The sequence below is a fragment of the Aythya ferina genome (assembly GCF_964211825.1).
Source record: "Aythya ferina genome assembly, chromosome: 25".
In the NCBI taxonomy this organism is placed as follows: domain Eukaryota; kingdom Metazoa; phylum Chordata; class Aves; order Anseriformes; family Anatidae; genus Aythya; species Aythya ferina.
Genome location: NC_140323.1, coordinates 3575341 through 3594626, shown reverse-complemented (window position 1 = coordinate 3594626; position 19286 = coordinate 3575341). Strand labels below are relative to the sequence as shown.

The 19286-nt window shown below is 63.0% G+C and overlaps 2 protein-coding genes across 7 annotated transcripts; one reads left to right on the top strand and one right to left on the bottom strand.

Annotated features, from left to right (window-relative positions):
* The first annotated feature begins 4516 nt into the window (after positions 1–4516).
* LOC311423765 (uncharacterized protein) lies at positions 4517–11207 on the top strand. 6 transcript variants are annotated; one of them, XM_084498158.1, is made up of 13 exons: positions 4524–5102; positions 6424–6544; positions 6788–6892; positions 7624–7788; positions 7896–7975; positions 8122–8258; positions 8391–8533; positions 8623–8742; positions 8985–9104; positions 9263–9385; positions 9622–9741; positions 10314–10421; positions 10666–11207. In XM_084498158.1, the coding sequence occupies exons 2-13, from the start codon at positions 6494–6496 to the stop codon at positions 10846–10848; spliced, it is 1455 nt and encodes a 484-aa protein (XP_084354284.1). In that variant the 5' UTR covers positions 4524–5102; positions 6424–6493; the 3' UTR covers positions 10849–11207. The 6 variants fall into 6 exon arrangements, with proteins under 6 accessions (XP_084354285.1, XP_084354284.1, XP_084354283.1 ...); XM_084498157.1 differs by having other exon boundaries at positions 6410–6544; XM_084498154.1 differs by having other exon boundaries at positions 4525–5102; positions 6464–6544.
* Positions 11208–11378: 171 nt separating this feature from the next.
* On the bottom strand, positions 11379–18522 carry PRICKLE4 (prickle planar cell polarity protein 4). Its single transcript, XM_084498153.1, has 8 exons — positions 18219–18522; positions 14261–14413; positions 14015–14122; positions 13797–13934; positions 13496–13696; positions 13064–13250; positions 12664–12972; positions 11379–12404 (listed from the first exon to the last, which is right to left on the bottom strand). The coding sequence occupies exons 2-8, from the start codon at positions 14408–14410 to the stop codon at positions 11926–11928; spliced, it is 1572 nt and encodes a 523-aa protein (XP_084354279.1). The 5' UTR covers positions 14411–14413; positions 18219–18522; the 3' UTR covers positions 11379–11925.
* Positions 18523–19286: the final 764 nt, after the last annotated feature.

Below are 19286 nucleotides of genomic sequence, written 5' to 3'. Positions count from 1 at the left end.
TCTGGCGTCGCTTCCGGTGCGCGGGAAGGGCGGGAGGGGCGGGAGGGGGGTGGAGCATGCGCAATGGCGGCCGCGTGCTGGGGCTTCGAGCGGGTCCTTGGGGGCGGGGGGGAAATGTCGGCGCCTCAGGGGCTGCTCCTTAGGGGCTGAGTCTTAGGGGATGTGCCTCGAAGGGCTGCTCCTGCAGCTCCTGCAGCTCCTGCTCAGGCTCCTCAAAGGGTTTTTTCCTCAGGGGGACTGAGTCTCATGAGGTGCCTCCTCAGGGGGCTGCTCCTCAAGGGGCTGCTCCTCAGGGGACGTGCCTCAAAGGGCTGCTCCTGCACCTCAGGGGCTGCTCCTCAGTGGGACTGAGTCTCGGGACATGCCTCAAATGGCTGTTCCTGCTCCTCAGGGGCTGCTCCTCAAGGGGCTTTACCTCAGGGGATGTACCTCAAAGGGCTGCTCCTGCACCTCAACCGGCTGCACCTCGAGGGGCTGCACATCAAAGGGCTGCCCCTCAAGGGGCTGTGCCTCAAGGGGGCTTCTCCTCAGGGGGCTGTGCCTCCAAGTGTTACATGTTGCTCCCTTAATTAATTCTCAGCATTGTATTAATCGTATAAAGGAATATATTGAGGAAGCAAACAGCAAGCAAAACAGCGCTGGGTGGCTGGGGAGTCTCAGCTCCGCCAACGGTGCGCACCTCACCCCCGCCAGGGTCCCTTTTTATATTTTTGGTAATTCTGGGATTACGCAGCACATCCTGGTGTGTTCTGCGACTGCGCGCACTGTTGCTAGGGGGTCGTCTCTGTCCCTCTGGTGGTCGTGAAGATGAAGGCCGTGGTCTTCCTCGGCGTCGTGGTTCAACTTCTTTTCTTTTTTATTTTTTTGGTCATGGCTCAGCCTGAGACAGGGAGGCAGGACGTTGATACACTAGTTTAGGGACTTATCAGGAGGTGGTTACACGAGCTTTGCAACAGTGTCTTTAAACAAAAGAGGGAACTGAGATGCAGAAAGAGGGAAGGGGAGGGGGTTCTCGTTTTGTTACATTAAGCAAAAGAATTTCATAATGTCTAGCCAAGCATTACACAGCTCCTTATTTCAGCAGGGAGCTTTCGCAGCTCCCGCTGCTCAAACAGAACCCCCCTCCCGTTCCCCTGTATCACAAGAACAAGGAGTTCTGCTCGAAGGGCGAGGGCAGTCGATGAACAAACATTTATTGTGTATGACACAAGGGCTGGTCCTCAAGGTGCTGCACCTCAGGGGATGTGCCTCAAAGGGCTGCTCCTGCGCCTCAAGGGTTGCCCATCATGGGGCTCCCGTGTTGCTTTGGCAGCCCAGAGCCACCACAGCGTGCCCAGCTCGAGCTCTGCTGCCAGGCTGGGCTCTGCCCTGGTGGCTCTCACCTCCCTCCTGCTGCCCTCAGCTCCGGGGCTGGGGCAGCTGCCCCCCGTGTTCAGCCAGAGTAGAGAAATACTTGCAGCGGGGCTCTGTTTTGGGTAGATAGTTCCCTATTAGAGACATAAGGGGGTGGAGGACGCTGCCACCTGGAGCAGCCAGCAGATTTCACTTTCCCAAACAATACGTTTGTTATTGTAGTTTTGTGCTGTGGTTTCTCTGTTCTGTACTTACCAAGGGCTTCTCAGCACGTCTCAGGTCCTCACCTGCACCTCCCAAGGATGTTCCTCGAGGATGCACTGCGCTCCCAGGCTGGCCCGTCCCACTAGCAGACCTCTTTATAGATTTTTTCTAATTACAAATTTCTAGTGGTCTCGATGACCACTTCCACCACTAGGCAAAAAAAAAATAAATAAAAAAATAAAAGCCTCGCCCAAGCATGTGGCCTGTTTGTAGCTGACAAACACGTACCGCTGGGGATCGGGCACATCCACCCCAGCTCTGGCGTGGTGCTGGTGCAGCTGAAAATCAGCGGTGGCCCCAAAAATCAGCGGTGGCCCCGGCCACGCGTTTGTGCTGTGGAAAGTTAGGGCCTGGTGAACGCTGTCACCTCCCGGCCGAGCCAGGACCAGACAATTGAGGTGCCTGGGAAGCAGGGTGATAAAGGGCGGCCGTGCCGCTGCCCCGGGGCTCGCTGCCTGCAGGATGCGAGATAAGATAAGAGAAAAATGCGTCGAAAGCCGGGAGGGCTGCCTGAAACGCTGCGTGGGCTGGAAATGTGTCTGACTGGGAAATTTCCAGGCACGGCCGCCGTGCTTTGTAACGCGGGCTGCTGCGCTCCAAAGGGCACCGCTCGGCGTGAGCGTGGGCAGGACGGCGTGCCAGCGGTGCTGTTTGGAAAACATCTCTCCCCGTTTCCTCCGTCCCTCCCTGCGGGTTTCTGTCGCTTCGTACAACTTCTCGTTCGCTTTGCTGAGCTGCCCAGCTCCCAGCTGCCTGCACGCAGCTTCTGTGGGTTATCACCAGCGCCTGTAGTCCCCGAGGCTTCGCAGTAGCTGGGCACAGGTTTGTGCAGGCTCCTCCGGCTCCGCTGTGCTGCCAGGCACTTCGTAAAAATTCCCAATTTCTTCTCCATTCCTCCCTGCTCGTTCGCTGCAGTCTCAGTTCTGCCTCCTCCCACTCCTCCCTGCTTTCCTTAGCCCCTGGGGTCTGCCCTTTCACAAGCCTGCTCCACCACTCCCGGAGCTGCTGTTTCAGCCCTCGCAGCTGGTTTGGAAAACTTTGTTGTCTGCCAGCTCCGCGGGGAGCTTTCCCACCTCTGGGGCACTTGCAGTGGCTTTGGGCCATCCTCGTTGCGGGGGACACGAGCAGCCCACGCAGGCGACTGGCACCGTTCAGTCTCTGCTGGGACTGCAAACCTTGTGAATTTGGGTCCAGCCACTTTAGGGCAGAAGCCAAAGGCTCAGCTCGGCAGCCAAAGTCACACAGCTACGGACAGAGGGATGGCCACGGAGGACAGAGGAAAGGCACAACGTGCGGTGCTGAATTGGGGGATTTTGCCTGCCTGGAGCAAACAGGGAGCAGTAGGATCAGCGCTGCACCGGGGATTTGTGCCCTGCCCTGGCTCGGCCAAGCCGCAGCACAGCCTGGCACAGTCATGGTGCCCTCGGCAGGACCAGGAGGATATTGCAGTGCAGCACCCTCCTGCTCTGAGGAGATGAGAAATCCTCTCAGCACATCTCAGGATCTGCCACCACAGAACCACCACCATTTTCCTTCCAAAGGCATCCGTTTTGGTGTTTCTGCAGTGCCCACGGTGTTCGCAGCCACCCAGGTTTCTCGTCCGACCCCGGCACTGTCACTGACCTCGCTGTAACTGCAGGCACCCCTGCTGCAATCTGCGGGCTCTTTCCTCCTTGACAGCAGGTTATAAATCCCTACGGCCCTGTGGTTACACGTCAAACGACGCCGTGCCGCGGTGCCGAGGTGCCAGGCTCGCCGCTGTTGGCATTAGCACATATTTTAGTATCCTGCACTATTTCTTCCTAAGGAGTCACGGTCTTTAGACAAATGTTGTAGTGTTTCCCAGGTAATGAAGATAGCCAAATGCTATCAATAAACTCCTAATCTGATAAAGAGACGTGAGATTCTTCACAGAAAGATCCTGAGGATGATCAGGTACATCTAGACCTTTGGTAAGAAGAAGGTGGCAAAACACATGGAGGGTTGGAAAGAGCACGCGCAGAGAAGAAAGGTGAAGAGTTCAACCGAGAGGAAGACTCTTTACTTCATCAGGAAGACCACCAGGAAGACCACCAGATGGTGCTGCGCATGTGCAAGTAGGGAGGAGTCAAGGGAGGAGTCACTGAGGCTGATGCTGCAACTCGAAATGAATATGTATGAATTTATGTAGCTCCAAGAATATAAATTTGCGGTCAGGATGTGATGGGATTTGAAGCCAGATTTGGGCACCTGCCCCTGGTTTCCAGCGCTGAATAAAGCACCTTCATATAATCACGTTGTGGTTATGTGTCTGCTACGCTAACACCGTGACTGATGACTGTCGGCGGGGCAGGACATTCACGGCCCAAACTGGGACGAGGTGAGCGCATCGAGCCCCGGCTGGACCCTGCTCCGGTCTTCCCAGTCCTCCCCTTCCACGTCGCTCAGTGAGAAAGATGGAAAATGGCCACGAAGAAGCCTTGGGAGCTCTGCAAGGGATCGGACAAGCGACAGGAATCCTGAGCCAAATTTTGTGGTGCTCATCCTGGCTGAGGCAGCCTCCTCTTCCAAGGGATCACCACCCCGTGAGTCCCGGGAGCTATTTATTTATCCTCCTCTTCGGGGACACCTGGGTCACCAGGAGGAGGACCTGGCTCTGGTGGGGAGACGTGCACCAGCCGAGGAGCTGCCGTTCCCCCTCCCGAGGGTGATGTGCTGCCCACAATTTGTCCACGCTGCTGTAGTCTTTTTCCCAAACCCCCGAGAGCTAATTAATCCACCCAGTTAGTTAATTGATTTATAGCTATTAGAGACTATAATTAACCGACCAGCTGTGCGTTATCTGCCCGGTGGGAGCAGCGCTGAGAGGCAGCCGGCTCCGACGGGCCACGAGCTGCCCCATCCCTGCTCGTTTGGCATCCCTGAAGGATTTTGCTCTGCTTCAAGCTTGAGGCTTTCCCATTTATCTCCTCCTCCCCTAACGTTTGGCTCGGCCGGCTCTCTCCGAGTCTCCCTACTCCCCCGTATCTCCTCCTACAAGGTCACAAAGTCGGCTTTACGCTCGGAGTTCGCATGGCTGGGCAGACCAGTTTGGACCAGCTCGTTATCAACACATTCCCAGCCCCCAGCCGGAGCCACGGCTGCGGGCAGAGCGGAGACGAAGCAGATGGTCATTAAGCATCGGGAAAACCATGCGTCGGCCCGCGCCTGGCCCAGGTGCCTGCGCCTAGCACGGACACATCTGCCCGGCGCTAACAACCTCGGGGACGCCACTCCCGGTGGAAATGCAGCCAGAGAGGGCTGAGGAGAGGCTGTAGGCGCCCCGGCGGAGCTGCTTTGTGCCTGGCAAAACCTCGGATCGCTGCCTGGTGCTGCGTGGGGGGCTGGCCATGCTGCCAGCAGACCCCAAACCCAGCGGCGGTGCCGGGAGATGAGCGGTCCCCCGGTGCCACGGCGTCCCCGAGCGGCTCTCAGCGAACCTCTCGCTGCTCCCGGTGTCCTCAGAGGTGGGTGCGATGGCCCAGAGCCTCCTCTCGCCCTTCCCTTTCGCCTCCTCGGGCTGTCCTGGAGCAGCCGTGCTGCTGGGGTTGCTCTGCTCCCCCCAAATCCCCCTGGCACAAGGCTGGGGGCATCCTGGGGACGGCGTGGCCCTGACCAAGCCAGGTGGAGGCAGGCGCTGGGGATGTGGGGGTCTCGTGGTGGCTCTGTGCCCCCCGGCAGCCCCGCAGGACCCCCAGAGATGGGGATGGGGCAGGAACGGGGGCTGCAGCGGGGTCTGGCGTGGCGATTTGGAAGGTTTTGCACCAAACCGTGCTGTGTTTGGTGAGGGAGAGGAGGGAAAGCGAGGAAATTGCCCGTCTCTGGTTACCAGAGGCCGGTTTGAGGACTGTTATGTGGGGGCTGTGTGGTCCTCAGGACATTTTTTTTTGGGGGGGGGGGGGGGGGGAGGCTCTGCTGGTCCTGCTGAGCACCCCCTGCTGCTGGCTGTTTGTTCGCACCGGCAGCCGAGGGAAGCGCTCCGCAAACAGCTGAAGCTCCTGCAGGGCATCAGGCTGGCGTGTGGCCCCTCCCAGGAAATAAATGGTCAGGAGGGGGCCAAAGGAGGCTTCCTGGGGGAAAATCAGCACCCAGCTGCTGCGTGCTCAGCAAGGGGAGCTGCGGAGATCCCCCAGGGGGATCAAGCAGGGGGTCCCGGCCCCGCTGCCCGCTGGTGCTGTGCTTCCAGGTGGTGAGCTCCCTTCTAGGGCCAGGTAAAACCTCAGTCTGGGGACAAAAGAGTTGTTTTCTTGATTTCTGTCTCCCTCCTCTCCTCGTTTGCTCCCTGGGATCGAGGGATTGGGGTCTGAGCCTTCGGTGACTCCTGGCGTGAGGCTGCCCGCGTCCCCTGCGAGCCGGCTGCTTGGGGTCACGCCGGCTGCTGTAGGGTCAGAGCTGGCCCCTGCTCGCTCCGACAGCGTCCCGTGGGATAAACACCGAGCAGCCACTGCTGCCTGCTGGGGAGGGGGAAGCCTCAAACGCTGTTCCCAGTCTGCAGAGTGCCCGGCTGCACCCGTGAGCCTGAGGGAACAATAGCGGGGTGGTGCCGCCGGGCGCCCTGACCCCTGCGCTTGGCACGGGGTGATGGAAACCTCGCCGCGAGCAGGCAGAGCCCGGGCAGGGCAAGCAGGGAGCGGAGCTGTGTGGTGCCAGGGAGCACTGCTGGCATGGGGGGGACCCGCGTCCCCTCCTGGGATGAGGAGCAGCCTCGCCCCAGCAGGAAGCTGTCCCCAAGCCGATGGTGACGTCCGTCCCGTGGGACGCGTTCCCCCAAAAGCTCTCCCTCCGCAGCTGAGCGCCGCTGACCCTCCTGAGAGCCTTCTCCTTGCAGGGGCAGAGGCCAGGCCGACGTCCCAGAGAGATGTTCTCCAACAGGTTCCACAGGAGGGGGTTCCAGGATGCTCCCTGGGAGGTAGGAGGTGGTGGTGGTGGTGGGAACAGAGGGGCTCCGGGGGGCTCCTCTCTGGGGTGCTGAGGGTGGCTGCCCGCTGCTCCAGCCCTTGGGATGCTGAGGAGCTGAGGGAGCATCACCACGGCCTGCGGGGGGAACTGGGAAGACTGGGAACGGGCTGGGACCTCGGCTGGGTGGGCTCCGGGCTCAGCATCCCTCTGGTTTGGGGAGGGTCTCATCCTGCTCTCTGTGTCCTCTCTGCAGCAGGGGCCGTGGCAGCCCAGACCCTACGGTGCCGGCCCCCGGGACAACTGGTACGAGCCGTCCTGGGAGCACCAGCCCTGGAGAGGCAGGCACAACAGGCACCCGGTAAGGGGGTTTGTTGGGGTTTGTGGGGTGCTCTTGGTGTTTGTGGGGTGCAGCTCTCCCCAGGCAACCTCAGCGCAGCTTTCGTTAGGTCGTAACCATCTGCCCTGATAGGGGCACAGGGGAGGCAGGGCAGCGTCTCTCCCAGACCCCAAGAGCTACCCCAGACTCATTTCTGGAGCATTTCCCCATATGACCCATGCATGCCCGGGAAAGGGCCACGTAGGACACCTGAACCTGCCCAAAGAGGTGGGGGCTGAGCTTTAAAAACCCTGACACGAAAGTGGGTGTGCGCCCACCACCTGAGAGCTTGAGGAAGCCAAGTCGATAGGGGATCCACAGCTGGTGGTGTCTCTCTCTACCCCTCAACCCCTATATTTATTTATTTTTCCTTTATTTGGACCGTGTGTGCTTTTGCCCAGCATCTAATATTTCCTCAGCAAATTATCAGGCAAAGTTTAACCCTGTTGAAACCCTGAAAGACTCGGAGCATCTCGCCCTCCAACCCAGAGATTCAAACCAACCTATCTCCTCCCCGGCCAAGCAGGACGGGACAGGGTTCCCCTACAAATTGGGGGTGACCAAATTGGGGGAGCACGAGAAAGAGAGCTTGGGGCCACGGCGGGAAGGGGGAACTGGAGGAAAACCAAAACTCCTGCTGGAAAGCTCACGGCTACACGGCTGCCTGAAGTGAGCTGCCCCAGGTCCTCACCAGCAATGCTTTGCCTTGGCAGCCCGGTCCCTGGCAGCCCTGGCCTTTCCCCGGCCCCGCCGACTTCTATAGGATGGAGGGGGACAGGAGATGGGGACCCCAGGACTGTCCCCGTCCGCCACCCCCTTGGGACTACAGAGAGGAGCACCAAAGACAGGAGGAAAACTTCACCGAGGACTCGTACCCGGTGAGGGGGTGAGGGGAGGCGGGCAGGGGAGGGTTGGTGGGGCCGTGGCTGTGCCAGGCGTGGATCCCCGCCCCGGGATCTGTGCCTAAATCTGCCTCTCCCCACAGGTGCAGCCGCTGTTTGCCCCGGATTCCTTCAACTGGTCGGAGTTCCCCGGCAACGAGCAGCCCGTGGCCGACTTCTCATGGTGGGTGCCCGCACCGAGGGCAGGGGGCAGGAGCTGGAGAAGGGGACGGATCCCACAGCAGGCTGCGGGACCGGGTGGGAGGTTGCACCAGAGATCCCCGCCGGCCTAAATTCCCCCCCCCCCGGGGGCTGTGTTAAATCCTGCAGGGAGCAAGGGGCCTTCCAGGAAAGCTGCCCGCCCTGGCGTCCTCGTGGCCCGAGCCACAGACGCTGCCGTTACATTCGCCGTGTCCAGCAGGAGACGGTGGTGTACTACAGCCCGGCCCCTCCCCAGCTCCCCAAAGGTTCGTGCTGCCACCGTGGTGCCTGCCTGGGGGTGCCCAGGACGCTGCCACGGTGCGTGCAGCCAGCAGCATCTCCCTGCCAAGGGTGAGGATTCGGTGGATTCCGCCCCGTTGTCCCTTCTTGCTCCGCAGGGAAGCAGGCGTCCTCCAAATCCTCCCAGTCCTGCCCCCAGGAGAGCCAGCCAGGAGGCAAGGAAGATGTGCAGAGCCTTGCTGCTCCCCAGCCAGCTAGTGCCGGCAAGGACGGCGTGCAGAGCGGGGAGAAGGTGGCTGAGGTGGGTTTTTACCTCCAGCACGCTCATATTTCACGGCCACGTGGCTCTCGTGGTGCTGCCGTGTCCCTGAGCAAGGTGATTTCCCCCAGGGCCAGCCGGCAGCCAGCGGAGAGGTGCCGGAGCCCTCTGAGCCAGCAGCCTCCCCGCAGAAGAGCCCAGCCACTGATCCTCAGGCTGTGAAGCAGGAGCCAGAAGCAGGAGCAGAGCTGGTACGAGTACGGGGATGCTTGCACCCTCAGAGGATCCCTTCATCCCGTGTAACACCTCGCTTCTCTCACCCAGCCCTTTCTGCCTCGCTGGCTCTGACAGACTGTGGGATGTTTTCCTGGCTTCTCTGGGGCTGCGAAGCCCCTGCTTTCCTTGGCATTTTAGCACCCTGCCCGTCCCCTTCCCCAGCTCTTCTCCCCAGGAGGGATGAACGTCCCTGCCTCACGCCATTCCCTGTCCCCAGGCTGAGCCAGAAGACGGGCAGAAAGCTGCAGGCAGCCAGAGCCCGGGCCCCTCTGCTTCGGAAACGGAGCCAGCCCTGCCAGAGAACACCTGTACCAGGACGGAGAAGGACTTGGAGCAGGTACGAGCTGCTGCATCCATCTCCTCTTTCTGCCCAGCTGCAGTGCCGTGGAGGAGGTGGGATTTTTGGGGTCCTCTCCACAAACCTTTTCCCATTTGCCTGGGCCGTACTGACAGCCCTGGGTGGACTCTGAAGCGCACCCAAAACGCTTTGTGCAGGTAGAGCCGTGCAGCCAAAGCATCCCCGAGGCCACAGAGGGTGCTGGGTCCCCACCCCACAGCACCTCAGCCCCTCAGGAGCCTGCGGAGACGGCCGGTGCCGCAGCGAGCCCGGGTGTGGAGGTACGTGCAGGGCTCTGCCCGCTCTCCTGGGCACGGCAGCAGCCTCCCGTGGTGGGATGGGTTTCAGGCCATGGCTGCACTGCTCTGCAGCGTTTCCTCCTGCTGAGCTTTCCCTTCCTGAAGGCAGCAGCGTTTCCTTGGCTCCCGCTGCTCTCGCACAGCTGCTGCCTCCCTCCCCTGGGTGCTTTCTCTCCCGATGGCTTCTTGGTGGACTTCATCCCTCTGAAAACTCGCAGGTCTCACCGGGAGCTGATGCAGAGCCCGATGCGCAGCCCAGCCAGGCCAGCCCCAACGTCTGCAGCGAGCCAGCAGCATCACCCAGGACAGGACACCCTCCTGGGGATGGGACGGAGCTGGTACGTGCGCAGCCCTGCCTTCTGTGCAGGAACGGTGCCCTCGTGGCCCCGGGAACCACCCGCAGCGAGGCTCAGGAGCACGGAGCTAACCCAGGAGCCCCGGGGGGAATTTTCTCGCTGGCCTTGCCAGCCCCAGGATTACGTGCTGGGGTTAAAGCGCCGCTTTGTCTGGGTGCAGCGCCCGTATCAGCCCCGCTGTCGGCCGTGCAGGAGACACCGATAAATCGGAGACGGTTTGGAGACGGGCCAAAAAAATAACTCGGGGATTGGGAGTGTGCTGGAGCGTGACCGACCCCAGGACTGGAGCTTTAACGGAGCAAATGAGTGTGGCAGAGTGGCTTAATTACTGCCTAATGGGGAAGAGAAATCAGCTGGAGGGGGCCCTCGGGTCTCAGAGGCGCTGCTGCCAGTGCTGTGCTGGGAGGGAAGGGGGTGGCGAGGTGCCAGGGGTGTCCCCACAGGGTGGCCGGTCCCCAGCAGCCCCAATTCGGCCCCAACCCCGCTCCTGTTCTGTTGCCCTCTCCTTTTCCCTTTCAAAGCATGCGACCTTCCCTGGCTTTTCCCCTGCGCAGGCTGCAGGCTGCCAGCCCTCGCTCTGCTCCACGCTCCCCGCGCCCTCCCCGGCCAGCACAGACCTGCGCTCCGCCGCTGTCCTTGCCAGGAAAGAGGAGATCGAGCTGGTGAGTCCTGGCGGGCACACGCGGGGTTTGGGGTTAGCCGAGGAGATGGGGACACCCCCGAGGTTCAAAATCCACGGGGAATGAGGTGACACCGGGTGCTGGGCAAACCACAGGGCAGCCCCGGGTGCTGTGGGAAGGGGCTGTCACCCCCGGGGGGGGGAAAGAAACTCCCCGAGAGGGCTTCGTGCAGCTTAGGGAGAGGTTTTGGGGTGCCCCCTGCTGCCCCTTTTGCCTCTCCCTGCAGTCGTACCAGCAGTTCAGCCTGACCATCGCCGTGGTGGCCACGATGCTGCTGCAGAAGGAGCCCTCCATGGAGGCGGCGCTGGGGCTGGCGCTGAGGGCCAACCTGCGCCAGGTGCGCACCCACCACCTCCAGGAGCTGGAGGATTTCATCAACAGCTACGACTCCGGCACCCCCAGCCCCTAAACGGGGGGTAGAATGTGTGGAGCCCCCCGTGTCGGGGTCGGTGAGGTCCCTCCGTCCCTCCTGGAGGTGGAAAGGGGGGGTGTGGAGGTCAGGGGGTGGCCAGAAATTGGGGTTTGCAGGCAGGGAACGGGGTCGTGGGCAGGTTGTCCCCACCCCGAGCTGAATTTTCAAGAAAAGAGGGTTTTACTGAAGGGTGGCGGGAGGGAGAGCAGCTGGGGCAGAGGAGGACGGGAGGGCTCCCCCCTTCTCAGAGCTCCTTGTTCTCTTCTTGTGGTGTTGTGCTGCTCCGTTAAACCCAGGGTTTTGGTCTTTTTTTAAAAAAATAAAAAATAAAAAATAACTGAGCTTTGATCCTCGCACCGCCGTTGTTCTGCTCCTGCTCTGCCGGGCTCAGCGTGCAGGGATTTGTGGTGGCCCCCCCAGCCTGACCCCACCCTGGGGACCCTCTCCTGGGGTCCGTGGTTCTCCAGCAGCACGGCAAAACCTGGGGTGGGAAGGGAATCAGGCCAGGCACCGTCGGCTCTCCTGCGTTCAGGTCTCAGCTGAGCTTTATTGGAGCACCGTCCCCTCCCCGTGGTGGCAGCACCCTACGGGACAGCATCAGCGCCCCTCCAAAGAGTCCCTGCGGGTGAGAGACCCCCACCCGGCGTCTGGATCTGACCCCGGGGGCCAAATAAATCCCTCCAGTCCGAGTCAGGCAGAAGCCCCTGCCCTCGTCCTAAGCCCCCGGCCGCCCTCCCTGCTGCGTTGCTGCTCTCCGAGGCTGCCAGCTTGGCTGGGACGGGAGCTGGCGAGCGCGCCCCGGTGCGGGCTGCTGCCTCCCTGCTCCCTACTCGCTTTACCTGTTCCTAATTGCGGGAGAGGCCGGCAGGAAGGGCAGGCTGTGCTTCGCCTGCGGCTACCGGTGAAAGGATCCCGGCGGCTTCTCCCCACCGGCCTTGGGCCGTGTCCAAAACGCGCTTGGAATGCACGGAGACCACGGCAAGGGGGACGAGGACCCCCCCTCCCCTTCCTCCAGCTGCTGTCCTGCTGCTTAAATACCGTGCAAAGTGCTTCCCCCGGCGAGGCGCGGGGGCCCTAGGACACGCTGCAGTGCTTGCTGCTGCCCCGCGGCTTCGCCGTCCTGCCCCTGGCCCTCTCCGGGGGCTCCCTGCCCAGGGAGCTCATCCCGGGTTTGGGAATGGGCTTCCCGAAGAAGAAGCCTTCCTCTTCCGAGTCTGAGTCCGAAGATGAGGAGCAGGTGGGGCACCAGGAGTCGTCCTCTTCCGTGATGTCCTGCAGGTCGGTGTCCTCCGGCCGTGGGCTGTGTAGGGCAGGGGACAGCCCCGCTGGGAGGGCTGGGTTTCCATCCCCCGCTGGTGTTCGGGCACCAGGATCCCCCAAAATTGGAGGGCCTGAGGCTCCGAGCCCCTTGGGCCCCTCTGTGCCGGGCTGGGGGCTGCCCCCCGACCCCTGCGTCCCCGCATGCGCCGCGTCCCGGCTCCTCTCCGTGGCTGCTTCGTGGTCCTCGAGGCTCCTGAAGGCAGGATGCAGGGAGGCCTGGTCTGGAGACATCTCTGCAAGAAGGAAAATCAAGGAAGGGTGAGGAAGGAGGGAGCTGAGCCCACCCTGGTTCAGCAGCGAGGGCCGCTCGGGGTGCAAGACAAGGCTGCTGCAACCCACCCGCAGCTCCCACTGCTGCTGCGGCCCCGATCGGTGCAGCGCTCACACCACGCGCCCCCAAAGCACCCCAGGGTGCTGCAGCAGCCGAGCAGAGCCTGGCTTTGCTTCCACCTCCCTCCCACCGCCCCGAAAACGCCGCGCTCGGATCCCTACCGCCGCCTTCCGCTCCTTTCCACTCTCTCCCACTCGCGGCGCTCCCCGGCGCGGGCCTGGCTGCGTGGCCGGCTCGGGAGAGGGGCGTCGAGTCGGGGGACGGGGCCGAGACGAAGGCCGAGTCGGAGGAGTCGGAGGCGCTGGAGGCCGCGTCCAGCCCCAGGCTGCAGCTCTCGGAGCAGAAGAGGCGCCCGTGGCGAGCGGTGAGGGGCTGCCCCCGCAGCGGTTTTCGGCACAGGCTGCAGCAGAAGCAGGGGGCTCGGGCGTGCCAGTGGAGCCCCTGGTGCGTGGCCTCCTCGCTGTCCACATCTGAGGGGTGGCCGCGGGGTGAGCGAGGGGCTCTCCCCGCCGCCACCTCCCCCCCTCAAAAAAAAATCCATCAACCCCACCCTGCTCGTACCGATGGGGTCCCCGCAGGCCTGGCAGGGCTCGGCGAAGAGGCTCTCGAAGCAGCCGCGGCAGCAGGGCCGCCCGCTCCTCATCACATAGCGCTGCCCGCGCAGCGGCGCCTCGCACTCCAGGCAGCAGAAATGCTCCGGGTGCCAGCGCCGGCCCTCCGCCTCGATGCACTCCTCCATGAAAATCAGCTGCAGGGGGACAAAAACCCGATCCTGTACGCAGCCGGACACAAAACCCGCCACCCACTGCCTGCTTTTTGGGGCCAAAGGACTTCGGGGCAGGCGTGGGGCTCCGCGCAGGGCTCGGGAAGGAATCCTTCCTCCTGCCCTGCAGCTCCCGGCCAAGCACGGAGCACTGAATGATGGCAAAAATTAAAAAAAAAATAAAAATAAATTAAAAAAGAACTAAAAGCTTCCTCCCCGCCGGCACCCACCTGGTCGCAGGAGGCGCAGCGGGGTCGGAAGAGCTCGGCGTGGTGCCGGCCGCAGTAGATCCTCCCGTCCTGCTGGAAGTAGATGAGATCCACCAGGGGCTGGCGGCAGAAGTGGCAGGAGAAGCAGGACGGGTGCCAGAAGTGGTCTCCCAGCCGGGACGCCGAAATCCCGGGGTCGCCTTTGTTCAGCCTCCGGCCGCACTGCAAGGCACGGAGAGGGGGAGAGGGGGGACTCGGGGTCAGGATTGCTTTTTGGGGGACGGTTTGGTGGCGTGCGGCCCCTCGGGGGAGGACACCTCACCTCCTTGCAGGGACAGCCGTGGCAGGGACCCGGCACGGGACATTCCTGCCCCTGCCCCAGCGCCTCCCGTCTGCGGCGGGCGCTGAAGGCTCGGAGCTGCTTCCTCTCCTCCTCGGCGAGGCCGGGGCAGTACCGCTCCTGCACGGGGTAAAAGAGGTGAGGGACAGCGAGGAAATAAAACGCCGGGGAGGGCAGCAGCGAATAAATCCGTCTCTTACATCGCAGTCCTGAGGGGGCAGCTGCTGCAGGAGGGCTTTGACGCGGAGCCGGCTCCGGTCAGCGGGAGAGGCAGGATCCAGCGAGCGGCTCTCGAAGCACGCGGGGACCTGGGGACACTGCACGGGGACACAAACGGGGGGATGATCAGGGGGATGAAGCAGCTTTGCTCGAGGTAAAGGCACATCCGAGCCCTTTGGGGCAGAGCGGGAGCAAAGGGAGCCCCACAAGGGCCAGGTGCTGCCCACCTTGGAGGGTGCGGGGTCTGCGGGGGGCTCCAGGTACTCTTCCAGGGCACAGCCGGAGTCGCTGTCGGACGAGGCTGGGGGGAGGCCGGTGGCGGTGCTGCAGGGGGGGGGCTCGTCCGGCTGGGGCCATGCAGGGCTCGGCAGGGACATGAGCTGCGGGGAGAGAGGAGAGGAGCTGGGGGAGAGCCGCGGCACGGCGGGGAGAAGGGGGCTGGCTGACCCCAGGAGGGGTCATCAAAGGGACCTTGAGACCCTTTGCTGAATGTCCACAGAGGTGCAAGGGCTTTGGGGGGGTCGTTCCCTTCTTGGCAAGGGTGAGAAACAAACCCACACCGAGGTGCTCACTGCTCTGGGGCTTTGCCTGCTGAGCGGGAGGCACCGGAGAAAGGACGGTGTTGGGGTGAAGCTGCACAGGGGGAGACTTTGGGTGTTTGTGCTCAGCCTGGAAGAGGTTTCGGGAAGCCCCGCTGGCTGTTTGCTCACCCACAGCAGGAGATTTTCCCTGGCTGCCCCCAGCCCTGTGCTGATCCCACGGCCGATCCCTGCTTTAGTGGCCTGTCCCCGAGCGGAGCAGTGGGAGGAGGCCGAGGTCTAGCCCAATTCAGTGGAAAATAATTTATTCCCCCTGGGCTGCTATTGTTCTGCCCCGAGCTGCTGTTCCTGCCCGGGCAGCCGGCTCGCCCAGCCGTCACCGCCTGCCTGGTTAATGGGTCCGGGGTGGAAACCCGGCCGTCCCCATCCGTCCCCTCCTCCCCACGCGCCACTTGTCACCGCTCGCTTCCTTCCTGCCTCGGCTTTCCAAAACCAAGCGAGGCGCCGAGGCCGTGGCTCCCTGCACGCTCTGCCGGGCGTCCTGCGAGGCGGGGAGGTGGGAGGGATGGGGCCACGCTGCGCCCCTCCGCACCCCGAGTCCCCAGCCGTGCCATCGCCACCCCGCTCGGGCACCCAGCAGGAGCTGGGACCTGCCCTGGGACCTGCTTTCCATGAGCTGGAGCTGTGGTTTGGTGACCCTCAAGCCACGCGGCCACGTGCTGGCAGGTGGCTCCAGGTCTCCTCGTGCCACAAAACCCAGCTCGTCCCTCCGCAGCGAGGTGGCATGTCCCTGCTGGGTGCTCCAGGACAGAAGCAGCGACCCCATCCCTGCTGCTCCCATAAAACAGCTTCAACACCCCCAGCTCAGCCCCAGCTCAGCCCCAGCTCTCAGCGCCTTCCTCCACGCAGCAGCTCAGGGCACCAGGGCACCCAAAGGTGGCCGGCTCCGAGCTTCTGCTCCGGGCTCCAGCTGGGAGCTGGCGGGATCAGCCCGGGCAGCTCAGGTTGCCTTGGTGCACGGCTCAATGATTAACGCGGCAGATCAGCCGGCGGGATGGAACAGACGGGCTGCACCGAGGGGGAAGACGGTGTCTGAGCCAATTCTGCGTATTTACAGCCCAAAGAGAGCCCTGCCTTGGTGAGGACCTCTCTACGAGGGCTGCTGGTGGTGGATCAGGGAACAACCTTGTCTCTAGAGCTGCGATGGGGGATGGCCCCCGTCCCTGGGGTGCTGGCTAAGGACAACCGTGGATCCAGCGTCCTGGATCTGCTGCTGCTTGGTCCCTGTTGGCAACACACCCCTGCTCTCCCCACGGGACGTGGATGGCCGTCTCAGGCTTTGCTTGGGTCATTAAGACTCCAAGCTGCCTTTGTCTAATCTCCTGGGGCTTTGTTGTCACCGGCCCCCTTTGATGCCCCGTGGAGGCAGCAGGGCTGGCGGCCCCGCAGCAGGGCGCACGGGGCTCCCCGTCCCGGGGCTGGCAGCGGGGTAAGGCTGGGGAGAACGGAGCGGGCAGGGCCGTGAATCAATGGGGCCGTGCTGGGGGAGCCCAGCCCAGCCCGGTTTGATGTGATTACGCCAGCTGGCAGCCGTCTGGGCTGCGAACGAGTCCCTGTAATTAGCCCCAGACGGTGACAGTGCTGCGCGCCTCCCATGCTAAGGAGCCAGGCAGCCCCGACAGGTCCGGCTCCTCTGCTCTGCTCCCATCCCCTCTTCCTTCCTCGCCGCCGGCGGGCAGTCCTGCTATCGCCCTGCCCTGCCGGCCCGTGGAAGGATGCGGGATGCTCCCGGCGGGGCCACCAGCCCTGGCGTCAGGGGAGGTGGCAGGAGGGCGCGTTGGGGACCTGCTCCTCCCCGCCGGCACGGCGCGTCCCCCCAGCAGGGCCACGCGAGGGACCAGTCGGACGGGCTGAGAGCCGCCCCGCGGAGCTTCCATGGGCTTCAAAAGCCTCTGGTCCTGCCCCAGGAGTTCCTCCAGCCTGCACCCGCTCTAAAGGATGGGCGCTGTCCTTGCCATGCTCCCCTGCCTGCTCGGTGCCTTTTGGTGCCGGCACCGCCTGGCTCGGTGGCCCCGCAGCGCTCCCTGTCCTGCTCCAAGTCCATTTCTGTTCTCTTTGGGAAGCACTTGCAGCTCCCTGGCTAAAAGAGGCTGAAACCCACGGGAATTTTAATCCCCTTTGGGAGCAGCCCCAGTCTCTGGCTGGCCATGGGAGCACGTGTGGGCTGCCAGCCCTCTCCTGCCAAGGTCGCAGCGTTACCGTGCGGCGCAGCCACCCCGGCCCATTCGCATTCAGCTCGGCCTCCCGCTTCCCTGCCCGGCCAGGGGCTGCTCTGCATCCCTGCCACAGCCCTCGTTTTTTCTGAAGCACTGCTCCCTTTTCCCCGACCCGCTTTCAGCCACCTCCGTCCTATTTTCCACCAAACACTCCCCGGCTCCCCAGCCCCGAGGAAAAGCGTCTGCTGGCCATCGCCAAAAAAAAAATAATAAAAAAAATAAAGGCCGGATCCCCTTTCAAGCGCCCAAAAACACCCTGGCACGGCTCGGTACGCCTCACCCCCACCATAACCTGTTTGTGCTTCTGCTCCCGTCAACACAGCTGCAGCGGAGGTGCGTGGCGATGGAGCTGCAGAGATGCGTTCGGGCTGAGATAAGCTGAGCTCTGGCCAGGCGAGCCGGAGCAGCTCGTCCTGCAGAGCAACCAAAGCCAGCCTGCCCCAACCTGGCCCCCAAATCCCCCCCGCGATGGCAGGAGCAGGATCGGTGCCTGGGTGCCTGGCACAGCCGTCCCCAAGGATGGCAGCGAGGAGGGACGGGGACAGCGCGCAGCCCGGGTGCTGTGGCACAGATCCCAGGGACCTCTCCTGCCCCGCCACGCGGCACCGTGCCACCCAAGTGACCGGAGGGGACCCCCGGTGTGTGGCTTGTTTGCTTGCAGGGGGAAGTGCTGCTGCTGCAGGGGGGTTCTCAGGGATTTTTTTTCCCCGTCCTAGCTCGGCAGGGAGCAGTGGGTAACCCATTAACCCGCTGCAATGCTCTCGCTCCTGTGGCCGCGGGGACGACCCGAGCCCGGCACCGCGCTCCCTGCCCCAGGTGGGTTTCATCCACCAGCAGAAAGCTCCACGGCCAGCCCCAAACCACCCCGCTCCCTCCAAGCCAGAGCAGAGGACATCAAAACCCCCCGTGGGGACCCTCAGTGGGTTCGGTGCCGGCAGACCCGGTGCCCCCCCAGCTCCTCGGGGCGAGCCCCCAGCCCCCTGCACCTGCGGGCTCCAGCCTGGGGACGGCAGCGCCTTGGTGGCTCCATCGCCACCGTCCCCTGCTCTCGGGGGGCTCTGCAGGGCCGTTTTCCCCAAAGACAAAGACCTCAGAAGCAGAGGGAGCTCCCTGCTCCCCGCTGCTTGTTTTTCCCGGAAAGGAACCAGCCCCAAAACCCCCCTCCCTCTCCTCTCCCGGCTCTCCCACCTTGCCTTTCCCCGCGCAACAATTCCCGGATGGGGAAATCGTCCCATTTCCCCTCGGTCCCGACAGTTTTCTCCTCCAGCCCCGGCTCCCTCAGCCCCCGAATGGGGAAGAACCGCCCCGAGGGACCCCCTCGCCCACCCACCTGCCCCTTCCCCACCCCAGGGGGACCCCTGCCCACCTACCTGCCCCTTCCCCACCGCGCTGGGCTCCGCCGTCCCGTCCAGCCCCGAGCACCCGAGCGGCTCCGACGCAGGCGAGGGAAGGGAGCCTGGGCTGGGCAAACTTCGCAAAGCGAAAGGAAAACATCCAAGCCGAGCGAGGGAAACTAATTTTTTTTTTCTCTTTTTTTTTTTTTCTTTTTTTTTTTTTTTTTTTAATCTGCCTGCCCAGGAAACTGGATCTGTGTCAGCTGGGGTCCTAATTACAGGCTTTTTAGCCTAAACCTACAGCGGCAGCCAATGGCAGGGAATCGGAGCAGCGGGCGGGGAGGGGAAGAGCAAAAGGCTTGGAGAAGGGGAGGGGAGGGGAGGGAGGGAGGAGGTTAACCCTACAGGGCAGCGAGCCGCGGATGACATCTGTTTTTCTCGCCACCTCTCATTTTCCGAGCGTCCGCGCCCTTCCCGCGGCTCGCTTCAGCCCGGGTTGCCGTCGGGGTGCCTTTCATGCCGCGCGGTGATTTGGGTTTTCCTGCCTACATCAGAAAGAGCCGGAGCTTCATGAATAGAGGGCAAGCGGCGTGACGGCCCCAATTTCCGAGGCTTAACCCACACCTCCCAATTTTCTTCTCCCCTGACCCTCTCCAAAAGCCGCTCGCGTGGCTTCGGCTGCGCCCGTGGCACCTGTGCAAAGAGCGGGGCAAATTTGTAAAATGTTGACAAAATTGATGGAAAACGCCCCGGAGATGCGGCCAGGCTCCGTGGCACACACCGAGGTGTCGGTGTGGGGTTTTGGTGCTGTCCCACAGCATTTTGGGGTTTTTGGGGCTCCGTGAAGTCCCCCCGGGGATGGGAAAGCAGTGGGGAAAAGGGGACGGGGTCGGAGGGGACCCGGGGAGGTCGATGTGCTGCTTGGGGCCACCTCGGTCGTGGCCTTATCGCACCCGTTGGTGGACTTTGCACACTGGGGGGCCCCCGCGGCTGCCCCCGCCTGCGCCCTCCGCGCTAACGAGCAAAGTCCTCGTTAGCAGCGCCAGGGGGCCGCGGCCTCGGCTCCGGATCCAGCCAGGCCCCGGCCCCGGGAGCGCCACGAGG